General features: G+C 37.1%; 1 protein-coding gene across 8 annotated transcripts in view; it reads left to right on the top strand.

Annotated features, from left to right (window-relative positions):
• Positions 1-12,243, top strand: part of dnmt3aa (DNA (cytosine-5-)-methyltransferase 3 alpha a) — a 47,709-nt gene that overhangs the window by 23,343 nt on the left and 12,123 nt on the right. For all 8 annotated transcript variants that reach the window (XM_026319091.2, XM_026319094.1, XM_026319093.2 and 5 more), the window contains 6 exons: positions 7,647-7,850; positions 9,499-9,657; positions 10,139-10,246; positions 10,867-11,014; positions 11,196-11,339; positions 11,727-11,771. In XM_026319091.2, coding sequence (XP_026174876.1) covers positions 7,647-7,850; positions 9,499-9,657; positions 10,139-10,246; positions 10,867-11,014; positions 11,196-11,339; positions 11,727-11,771 — 808 coding nt within the window. The remainder of the gene's footprint in view (positions 1-7,646; positions 7,851-9,498; positions 9,658-10,138; positions 10,247-10,866; positions 11,015-11,195; positions 11,340-11,726; positions 11,772-12,243) is intronic.

Below are 12,243 nucleotides of genomic sequence, written 5' to 3'. Positions count from 1 at the left end.
AATGCATTACACACTAAATGCATCAGTGTAGCACATGAAAGCAGGCAGTGTCCCACCAATTCAAAACATTCAAACATTCACTTTACAGACATTTTGCCAGCCTTCCCCTAGTTTCCTCACTATGAAGTGTGTCATGTGACATGCCGTGTAACTGCATTACATAGTAATGCGTGTGCATGATTATATGTGAGAATGTGACATTCTGCTTCTAACACAGCACTGAGGCTTACCTAACCTCTGACCTCTGTGTATGTACACACCTCATACACACTCACGTGAACACTAGCCTGGATTTGTGTGTGTGTGTGTGTGTGTGTGTGTGTGATCACTCTTAGCCCCCTGGAACTACCAGACAATTCTATACTCTGTGTGTGTGTGTGTGTGTGTGTGTGTGTGTGTCATCACCACTCTTAACCCCCTGGAGCTACCAGACAATTCTATACTGTGTGTGTGTGTGTGTGTGTGTGTGTGTGTGTGTGTTGTGGAAGTTCACCTTAACATCTGTTTGGTGAAGGAGCCAGTAAATCACACACTTCACTGCTGGCCAATCAGCAGAGAGGGAGAGGGCGAAAAAGACTTGAGGGCTTGAGTGAAACAGAGGAGACAGAGAGGAAAGTGTAGGAGGAAGAGGTGGAGAAGGTGAGAACAAGACAGATGAAGAAAATGACAGAGAGAAAAAGAGCCAGAGATGAAGGGTTACAGTTGCAGGGTTGCCATGTCTGGTCTGTAAGTGATTTAAATTTTTTTCTTTTCCATGTGTACATGTGTAAGGTTTTCTTTTAAGTCTTTGTAATTTCATTGCAGTTTTGTTTTATGTTACTTGTTTTAATAAGGGGTTTTAATTTTCTCATTTTGCTGGTGGTTTTATGCCAGGTTAAGTACAACACATGAATTACAGGTTTATTAGACCTAACACACATTAGTTTAAGGTGTTTCCCACTGGCAAGAAAAGCATTCATTTGGATCTTTTATATGTTAGCCTTTGACCACCCATCCCCCTCTTGGGCTTGGTCCACTTAAATAACATGCCAGGACCTGTGAGGGCTCCATTCACTGCTGTTGTGTCATTTAAGCAGACAGTGCTTAGAATGTTTGAATCCAAAAAAGTGAAATTATTCATTCATTTACAAGAAAATAGACAGAAATTTGATAAAATTCCAAAAGGAAGGAAAGCAGTGTTGCATGAACACATTTTTCTTCTGTTTTCCTCTACTGTTAAGTGTCTTAAAACTAATTTATCTTGCAACTCCTTCTGGGGTCCTGCAGTGAAGTTTTCAAAACATAAATAATAAAAAAACACAACCTAATAACCTGTTCAGTTGTTGTTGATCATTATTTATCTTGTCATTCTACTGATACTGCTGGAGCCTTTTAGGTGGAATAGATAGTAAAAGATTAATACTTGGAAAACAACACTAACCCATCAAAGTATTACTATGAAGCGTTAAGGGTACATTTTGTTTTTATTTTCCTTAAACAACAACCAGATTCTTTATTCCATTTTGTTACAAAAGGTTGTTTTGGGGAAAGGGTGATCAGATTAACAGTAGAAAATGTGTCCCATTTCTCCACTGGCTGAAAAAGCAGTCAGTGAATATTAATAGAATAATATACCAACCCATTAAAACATCGGGTTTGGTATACTTTGGTGTTGTCTTTAATCAGCTGTGAAACAAATATTTCTAGTCTTTTTTGGGTTTTTTTTGTTGTGTTTTGTTTTTCATTTTTGATTGAACAGTTGTGCCAATAGTTATCAAATTATTCTAGTAATTTAGGTGTGTAAATGTTTCCCAAATGTACCCATGATTAGAAAGCACTAAATTACCAACTTATGTCAATGTTGGGTTCACATTGATGTTGCTTTTGTCTTCAGCCAGCCATCAGACACTCTGATCATAAAGTGTGACTTCTTTTCAGTTCACTTTGACACTATTGATTACCAATTGAAAGCATTTCCCAATTTTACACCAGCTGAAAATGTACCCAAATGGTTACAATGCCAAACTATAGAGGTACTGCCCTTCAAAGGCTATCAGACAGATGTTTGGTCCATGTCACTCCCAGAGGCTTTACAGCATCATGGACGACAGTGGATGTCAACTGCTTTTTAACTTGCCCCACGGCTGTGATCAATGCTAATGAAAGAGCAATCACTTGGTGTGTTTCCTATTGGCTATGTGAAAGAGGGTCTTCTTAACTGCTCTCTTAATTGTAGTGTGTGTATTGAGCAATGGTGGGTTCATCTTGAGGTCAGGGTCAGTCACGCTCATAAAGTGGGCGTGGTTTAAGATATGGCTCATTGATTAGGTCACAGGGTAAGGAGTCACAGGTCAAGGGGGTGGCACTAAGACTGAAAACATTGGCCTGGTCATGGGGTTTGTCAAAGTTCAAAGATATAACTCACAACATTACAACTTCTCTCTGTCTTTCTCTTCCCTCCTGCTGTTATTTGTCCCTCATGAAGGACATGCTGGCCTTTTTTATTTTTTCTAAGTACCATGTTGCTGTCAGCCATATAGCATTTGCACACTTCCTTTTCATGTTAAAAATCAAGCAGTTCCTTAGATCACTTTTATATAGCATGGTAATGACAGTATTCTGGCATCATACATCCCATCATGCACCTCAGCATAAACAGTTTTACCTCATAATGAAGACACTCAATGCATAAAACATCTGGTATTAATCTGGGTGTTGACTTGTTTAAGTCAATAAAACAGAAAAAAAATCACAGTGGCAGGTTTCGGTTTTGATGATGGTACAGTTCAATCAGTTAATGCAGATTTTGATTGTTGAGTAGAATCTCTTTAAAGACCTCTGATGATATTAATACTATTGATAGTAATAGCACAGTTCCACAAGTGTGCTTTAGTGAAAAGTAGTGAACATCTAATATAATTTGCATCTAATGTAATCTAAAGTAGTGACCTTGTATGTATGGTGCAGGTTTAAAACTTGGGTTAGTATGCAGTTCCAAATAAAAGGTGCTAACATGCACACAAAACTTCTAGGATTCAAATGAAGAATTTGCAGAATTTTCAAAAATCAATATTTGTCAAGGCCTTTTTCTTGTTGACACACTTTTAATTTGAAAGCCCAAACAGAAAGGTAGAAAGTACTTCAGTATGACTGTTAAATTGCATTTGTGTGGTGTTAAAAACATCTTTCAAAATTTAAATTGTTAAATGGGCCATATCCCTGAACCCTGTACTCAGTTGTAGATTAGATTAATGTAAAAATGTATATTTGTACTATATGTTTAATTTCATGGCAGACTGTACATTCAGATTTTCAGCATTTGACCCAACATGCTTTCCTTTAAATCTGATAAAAATGTAAGTTATTAAAGTTTTAGGTATATACAAAAATATAAGAATTGGGTACATTCACACTTAATATGTGTAGGCATTAAAAATAAGATGCATTCAGTGCAGTCAATCAGCCACACAGTCAGTAATCAAGCGGAAGAGCAGGGTTTTGTTTTTTGAGGACTCCTCTCTCTCTGTATGAAACTGACCCTTCAGTTTTTTTCAGTGTTGCTTTCACAGAAATCTGAGCAGATGAATATAGACTCTTCTGTCATCAGTGACTCAGCTTCATCCCTGAAAGCAGCAAAGCTTCCTGATGGACTGTTCAATCAGCTAATGTTGCCAGGCAACAAACACAGTTGCATCCAGTAAGCAGGATTTTGGCTGGTATCTCTTAGCAACACGAGTCAGGTCCAAGTCTTTTAATGGGATGATCAGGTCCAGATGCTGACAAAAATGGTCAAGCTTTCTTAACAGCAACAAAAATTGAAGAGGAAATGAGGTGTAAATTAATTGAATTCTGCAGGAAAATTTGGTGCTTCATGTTTATAGTAATATTGCTGTTATTTCTAATGCATCAATGACAAGTATCTTCAAAGGCATTTAATGCAACAGGTCACTGCTAGATCAAGAAATTAAAACACAAATCACAAAGCTAAAACGTTATATGCCTTCAAGTTTAAATACTATATAAAGAATTGATAACAAACATATTAAAGAAAAAAATAATATCTGGAAAACATATAAAATAATGAAGCCGCATTCACCAATACCACCCACAAATAATTTTAATATTTTCCAGCTGTGAATAGCTCTTTTGTTTCCTTTTTACGTTGCATTCTGCCACATTTGTATCCATCAACAGCACACTCAAAAATCAACCATGTATTAGCTATTCTTCATTTTGTCAGTTTGGCACAATTATTTGTCATAGTATTTGTGACACACTAACACTTTATTTTATTTGTGTTAAGTAGAAATCCAGGCTTTTATTTTAAGTGTCCCACATGTTTTAGAAACCCATGATGACATATGGAGTTTCTTTTACAGTGCACATGCATGTGTGTGTGGTCTATGATCTGTGTAACAGGCTGATTAGGTTTTTATGAGGTCACAGGTCAACAGGAGTGGGAAAAACTGACCTTCTCACCTCAAGATCCAACACTCACTTTTACACACTTTTACTGTTTCTTCCACTTGAATTTATGCTGTCTTCCTCCCTCTTTCTTCTGGCATTCTCCTTTTCTTTTTTTGTTCTGGAAGAATGACTCATTTATTACATTACATTGTGGTTTTCAACTCAATAATGGCGAAACTGAATAGTTCTCCCCAGTGTTAAAAACCAAAAAGTTAGAATGTATTTAGGTCACGGAAACGCTCTGAAGGAGTCATGGGATTTTACATCTGGGCCACAGTGAGATTCTTGCAGTGTAGTAAGCACTGAGGTCATGATTATTTTTAAATTGGGTTCTTTTGAAAGAAAGAGCTCACAGCTGCAATGTTTCTGCAAAGGACTTCCCAAAATTTGCTTGTAGTAAAATTGTGCTGATTATTGCACCTTCGGTCTCTAGACCTGTTTGGCTGACATGTCCTAGGAACGACATTGTTTCAAGTATATCCTGCTATTTAAGCCCCATCATGCAAGAACTTTTGGCTGTAAATGGTACAGTAATGGCTAATAAAAGAGAAAAATGACTTTAAAGGTACTTTAATCAATATTTTATATAGGCAATGGATTAAAATATTAAGTGCAATAAAAGGGAAAGGGTCAGTTGTTGTGACAAACCCACAGAAAATTGTCACCTGACCTTGTGGTTCTTCTCAGCTCTGCTGAGCTTTATTTCAACTTTCAGCTCATTGTTTTGGTTTATGACCTGCGTCTTCACTCTCTTGTCTCTCTTGTAGCATTTTCAGCATCAGCAGGCAGCTATTTTCAGTGTAAATGCTCAATGCACCTTAGTCTACCTGCACTGAACTAAACATCAGGCAGGCATCAACAGCCTGCTGGTGAACATGATGGAGATAAAAAGCTCTCAGTTTGTGTAGACCATCTATAGCTAAAAGGAGAGTGAATATTTGGCTCCCATTTGCCATGTGGTCAAAACCATGACTCCTAATGTCTGAAAAAATAGTTTGTGATCAGTTCTTTAAATTTGCTTAAAAGTTGTTGCTATATTAGTGTTAACATAGGATATATTTTAGGTTAAATTTCTATTGTGGTGCATCATTTGCCAATAGAGTCCTTAACCTACTTGAAGATGTAGCTTTCTCTTCTCTCTGCCTTTATCCCTCCCATCACACATGCTTCACTTTCTGTCTGTATTGTATTCCTCAGTTTTATATTATAATCCTATTTACTCTCTCTGTTCCTCCTGAGCTGAACCCACTGAACTCTCTCTGCACCGCACCCTTTCTCCCTGCTCACTTCCTGTTTAGAGGAACAATTAAAGGATTGTTCCTACAGCCCAGGGCACTAAGGCCTTGATCTAGAGCAGCCGCCCCATCAGCTAGTAAGATCCACATCAAAACATCAGTCCTCCTCAAAGGATTGTGTTTGTCTATAAGACCACCAGGGGTAAAACAAAAAGGTTATTATAAATCAGCAAATTATAAGGGAACACACATGAGGGAACGATGTCCTCAGCAGACCCTGGAAATAATCAATGACAAAAACAAACTGTAAGTCAGTGCCAGTGTTACTGACTGAGAAACTCTGTGAATGATCTTTTCAGGTCAGGTTAGACTTACAGTATATTGGCTTGATAATATACTTTTCATCTTAGTGTGGTGATTGTTTGCCTACAGTTTTGTATCTATTGGAAAATTGATCACTTCTACAGTACATTACTGTTTGTTGGAACGCTATCACCTGAACTAATTGGAGTAGGTTTAGATTAATAGGATCTCACACTCACATGCAGGATAAATACATTTTTTTGTTTTATTTTTCTCCTATCAGACACGTGACAGAAATTAGAGAGAGTATAAATCCATCTGTTTAACAATAGAAACCAGGTTATAGTGACATGTAAACGGATTATGATTTTTCATAAAGACTGAGATGCAGAGACATCATTAGACAGCTGTACCCACATGATTGTATGTCAAGAGAGATAAATAACTATATATACTAACTATATATGTATTGGGTGATAAGACTCAAAACTGCCTTACTTCAACTCATGTAAACATAATAGATTATTTATAATGTCAGGGAGCAAAATGATCCATCTGCAGCTTAGTTTACGTTTGTATGCCTATGTTGAATGGTTATTATTTTACAATTTTTTTAAACTACCTAAGTTATACTCATTGGACATCCCCAGACTGTGACTATATACAGACTTTTCCGTCATGACAGGATACAACATAACTTGGCAAGCGTTAACAATAGTTTACTACTGTGTAATAATATCCTTTTATGTAGTTGTTTCTTGTTTCTGTTTTGGTATGTACACAGCGTGCTAATATAAGTAGTTATAATAGTATTTGGTAGGATGTTGTTTTTCAAAAATAATAAAACCAAAAACAACATAAGCCACAGTGTTTGAGTTCAGCCTGCGATCTTTGTTTTATGTCATTTCTCATCATTCTCCCACCTCCTTTCCTGTCAGCTCGCTGGTGTAAACTCTAGTAAACCCCCCTTCCCCAAAACTGCAAAATGTTCCTTAAAAGTCAAATGGAAAGAAAAATGGCCGTCAATCATAAGCTAGTGTAAATGCTGTGTATTTTCATTTGATTGAATGTACTTGAAAAGATTTGAATGAGTAATCCATTATCTAATCACGTCAGCACTAGTGGAGGAGGTTATCTGTGTGGAGGCGTTTTCCCTAAAGGAAATTCTTACAAAAACTCACCCATAAATGGTGAATCATGTAGACTTGCTGCTGGTAAATCTGGCATAGTGCAGAGGTGAGGAGTATGCCAAGCAATTTTGACAGATAAAATCAAAACTCACTTTAAATCAAATGTAAACACCATGTAGTGTTATTTTAGCATGTTTGCCTTTGCTATCTAGTCTAACTTTGCTTTTCATGTGTAATTGTTTGTTTGAACTTGTTTAATTTACTTGTTAACTTGGAAAGTGCTTTGTTATAAAGCTATCATTATTATATTTGTTTTTCTGTTAATATACATTTTCAATTAGCTAACAGTGGATACACAAACATGGTTACTAGGTTGCTTGGATACACAATTACTTGGCTTTGACTTGACATGGAGTCAAATATACAGTATTTCTTAATAGGTTTGATCAATATGAAACAAAACTGTTGATTACAAATAGAAATTACCGTTTCAACAAACCTAACTTTGAATGTCTCTGTGCTTCCTTCACAGGCTGAGCGACGAGCGTACAGAGAGGCAGAGATAAACATGATGGACGACCTATCAGAGGCTGACTTTCAAAAAGAGGAGGAGCCTGCGAGTCCAGCTCCTCCCCCTTCACAGCAACACACAGACCCCGCCTCCCCAACAGTCGCCGTGACTCCGGAGCCAGTCGCCAGGGGAGACCAGGCCACTCCTAGTGAGATTGAGTACCAGGTACAGCAGCCACTAATTATGCTGCAAGTGTTTGTGTTTCATTTAAGTTGATTCAGCTTTGACTTTATAATGTCACCACAAGGTCCATTAGCAGCTGTTCAGGATCATTGATTATATTACCAAATTTTCTTTCTTTACCTATGTGTGCTCAAAAATTAGAAATTTGACCATCATCTTGACAACTGGCGCCTCAGTGGCTTAAAGAGTTCCCAGGCTTGCTCAACCTAGCAGCTAAAAATATTTATTACAGGCATAAAGCATGGTGCACATATGTCCGTTTCTAATGCTGTGTTAAGATTTATTCATAACTACAAGGCATAGTACACCATAAAACAGGGTGGTGTCTATGAGTGATAAGCCCAGTGTGTTTTTAAGATTCAGGCTCCTTCAGAGCCTTGTTTTGGTAGTGGTGAGCTCTGAAAGCCAGACTCACACAGTTAGAAAAGGGAGCAGTTCAGAGGATTCTGCTTTAACTATTCATCCAGGGAGATGATACAAGCATCCATGCAAATTAACTTTCCTGTCGTGTTTTAGCATCAAGAGTACATCAGGATAGTTCGGTATTAAAGGGATTGTATATTACTTTTCTCCACTTTTTTGGGTCTTTTACATTGGGAAAATACGTCTTAAACTACGCTGCCAGTGCACACAGGTGATCCCACATAGAGGACTGTCAGGTGTGGTCTTGCTGTGTGTTTGAAATAGAACAATGGCATCCCTGCTGGCAATGAATCATTATTTTATGTAGCTGTTGAATTTTCAGTTGAAGGCTGTTTTTTTCCTCCTTTATTTTACTCTCTTTGTTGTCTTCTTCTTCAGTTGGACCTTTTTTCAGCTGATACAGCAAAATATCCTTTTTCTTCATTATAAATCATGCTAGCTATCACAAATGCAGCCACCCTTCTTGATTGGTGAAGCTGCTTTTCAGAGGTTCAAAAATATGCTTTTCGATTATTGTAAATTAATTTCTCAATGCGACACACATTATAGGTAAATACACCAGCCATGAAATTCATTGAATCTGAGCGTGGACCTTTCTTTCTTCCTTATTTCATGTCATCACATGCACTCGCATCATGTAATAAAGGTGTTAGTGGCCTCAGTCATTGTTTAACACATCTAACAAGACAATGCATGACTCGCTAATAATAGTTAGCTAGCTGGGGGAATAACCTTGTGTATTCATTTGAAGAGGGGGTAAAATTTGAGAAACAGGACAGTACATTCAAAGCAACATGACTAATGGAAATGAGACACAACAAATCACTCACCACTTTGCCAAAGATGGAAAATGTATTATTTATTATTCTCCAAGCTTCTTCAGACACCTTGATGAAGGTTGAAAGACTGAATTGCAGTTTGTCCTAACATTATCCCCTTTTGGCCTGGAAAACATGGTGCCATTAATTATCATATTATATGTAGCTTTTAGACACTTACATTCAGTGTAAAGTAACTCATATTGGAAATTTGATACTGCCATACTTTCAAAGTGTCATTCTTTAATAACTGTAACATAAAACATATTCCCCATTTAGAAACTTATAGTTCTCCTCTTACAACCTGAGCATCAAAACTTGGCTGATGGCTGAGAGCCACCTTCACATGATAAATGAGCAAATTATGTTTTCTGTGCATGTGCTGACAGGACGGCCGGGGCTTTGGCATCGGTACACTGGTGTTTGGGAAGCTGCGAGGTTTCTCTTGGTGGCCTGGCAGGATTGTTTCCTGGTGGATGAGTGGCCGGAGTCGAGCTGCAGATGGCACTCGCTGGGTCATGTGGTTTGGAGACGGCAAGTTCTCTGTGGTAGGTATCTTTAGTTTCACGACTAAATTGATCAGATGCTCATTTAGTCATATCAAGGACTCAGAAAGTGAACCTGATGTATTGGATGTAATTTGACTTTAATGTAGAACTTTAACACCCTAAATCTTAATATTTCAACTTTATACTTTTATAGATACCAATATATGTCTTAGTTAAGGCATTCCTAAACTTTTAAACACAATTTTACTCCAGTCTAACAAGTTTAACTTAGTGTTTAACAGCTATTCAAGTGTTCAATTCAAAACTTTTATTTTCTCTCAGCAGAAACTCCAGTGAGTGGTATTATCTTTTACTGCTGAAAGCTGACCTTGACTTTTTTCTATTTTCTTTTTAATTATTTGAATTCAGAATGTAGTAAAAACATTTATAAGGAGATACCTTGATCACAAGCTAAAAGAATGATTGGACTCCTACTTTAATCTTGATGACATTTATTATATATATATTTTTTGTTTTGTAGGTTTGTGTGGAAAAGCTGATGCCATTGAGCTCTTTCTCATCTGCCTTCCACCAGCCAACCTACAACAAACAGTCCATGTACCGGAAAGCTATTTTTGAGGCTCTGCAGGTAACAATCTCACTATTGAAACTCAGCTTCTTAATGTGAGGGAGTGTGTGGTTTTGTGTCTCTTTTTTAATGGCCCATAAAGTTTTCTGTTACTGCACTTATTTCAAATATCTGTGGTTATCAACAGGTCTAAAGTTCATATTTTACTCATTCTTTTATATAACACTCTTATTTTGCATTTGTGGAGGTGCTGTTGTCATCCAGCTCTGCCCACAATTTATGGTAACATGGCAACATGTGGGTACATTTTTTAGATTTTTTTCTTTCTTTTTGCTTTTCAACAATACAGAACTCAGAACTTCTATGGTACGCCCATCCTTGTAATAAGGAGTTGCATACTAAAATCTGCACTTGTATCAGCATTTTCTGCATAATTACATGGAGTTAGCATATTTATAGTTTTATTCAGCCTGTTGTTACGCTGTGCGCTATACATTTTTATTTAAACATGATAAACAAATACCCCTATCACTTGTAATCTCCTAGTTCTGATCATTGTATCAGAAAAATGTGGCTGGAAACTTGATTGGTAAAATCCAAAAGAAACTTATGTAATTGTGTGTGTGTGCGTGTGTGTGTGTGCGTGTGCGTGTGTGTGTGTGTGTTTGTTTTGAGTTTAGGTGGCCAGTGTGCGGGCGGGGAGGCCAGTTCCTTCCTGTGATGCTAGTGATGATGCAGAGGGGGTGGAGATTCAGACCAGAGAGATGATAGAGTGGGCCATGACCGGCTTCCTACCCAGTGGCCCACAATCACTGGACCCTCCAGAGGGTATACACACCTTTGTTAATATCAAAAGTACATATGACATATGAATGTACACACTGGAGAAATACTTCTATTACAACAGGTTTAAAGCTAAAGAGTCATTGCTGTAAAAAGCAAACTCGTTTTGGCTGTTACGACCATATGATAATAAAAACTGTGTTCCTTCAATGTCTTTGCCCCACAGAGGAGCAGAATCCGTATAAGGAAGTGTACCCAGAAATGTGGTCAGAGCCCGAGGCAGCATACACGCCTCCACCTGCAAAGAAACCTCGCAAGAACTCAGCTGAAAAAGCTAAGATCAGAGAGGTGATTGACGAAGGAACCAGAGGTAAACAGAAAAATGAACCCAGAATCTCTTGGTATTTTAATTTAGAAATATTTGGTATGCATTTCCTCAGTTCATTTCTGATTCGTCTCTTATTACCAATTCTTGACCAGCCCCAGAGTGAATTATAAAACTGTGAAAGGCCTCATTTCCTCATTGATTCTATTCAGGTCAATGTTGTGTATTTTTGCTGTTGTTGACATTAATCCCTTGAAGTGTCAATGACAAATACACAGAAAATCACATCAGAAAGAAGAAACAATATCATAGGCCTGTAACTTAACTTTTACATTTAGTAAATATAAAATACTGACTACATATTAGTTACACTAATTCTTGACTCTGTATGTCATATTCAAAACAATATGTTGGTGTTGTTTTTTGTTCTAGAGAGACTCATACATGAAATCAAAAAGAAAACCAGGAACATTGAAGGTAAAAGTTGGAAATTTTTTTCAAGCATTATTCTTAAATGTTAATTTGAAATAAAGGTTAAGGGAATGGGCTGCACAATGCCTTTGGCTTGTAGAAATGGTGTTTTACAGAGATGACTTAAAGCTCATTTTATCACTTGCATCTTTTAGCAAGTAATTTATTGGCTGCTAAAAAGTGTTAACAGCCATTATTTGTCAAAACATAATAAAATATCCCCTCAAATTGGCTGTAAATGTGACAGATCTTTAAATATAAGCCCTACGTTGTTATTTCAGAAAATGTCACTCTGAAGTAATGTAATCTGCCATTACGTCACATACAACTTTCATAACTTTAATTACATTTTTCAGTGTTTCGCTGTTACACTGTTCATTAGTCTGTTATCACATTATGAGTTATTTCATTTACTTGTAAATTTTCCAGTTCCAAACTAAAAATCTCTGTAATCCAATTTTGTTCTTGTTTAAATTTT

The sequence above is a fragment of the Mastacembelus armatus genome, chromosome 24 (assembly GCF_900324485.2).
Source record: "Mastacembelus armatus chromosome 24, fMasArm1.2, whole genome shotgun sequence".
Taxonomy (NCBI): domain Eukaryota; kingdom Metazoa; phylum Chordata; class Actinopteri; order Synbranchiformes; family Mastacembelidae; genus Mastacembelus; species Mastacembelus armatus.
This window is presented reverse-complemented; position numbering and strand designations above follow the sequence as displayed.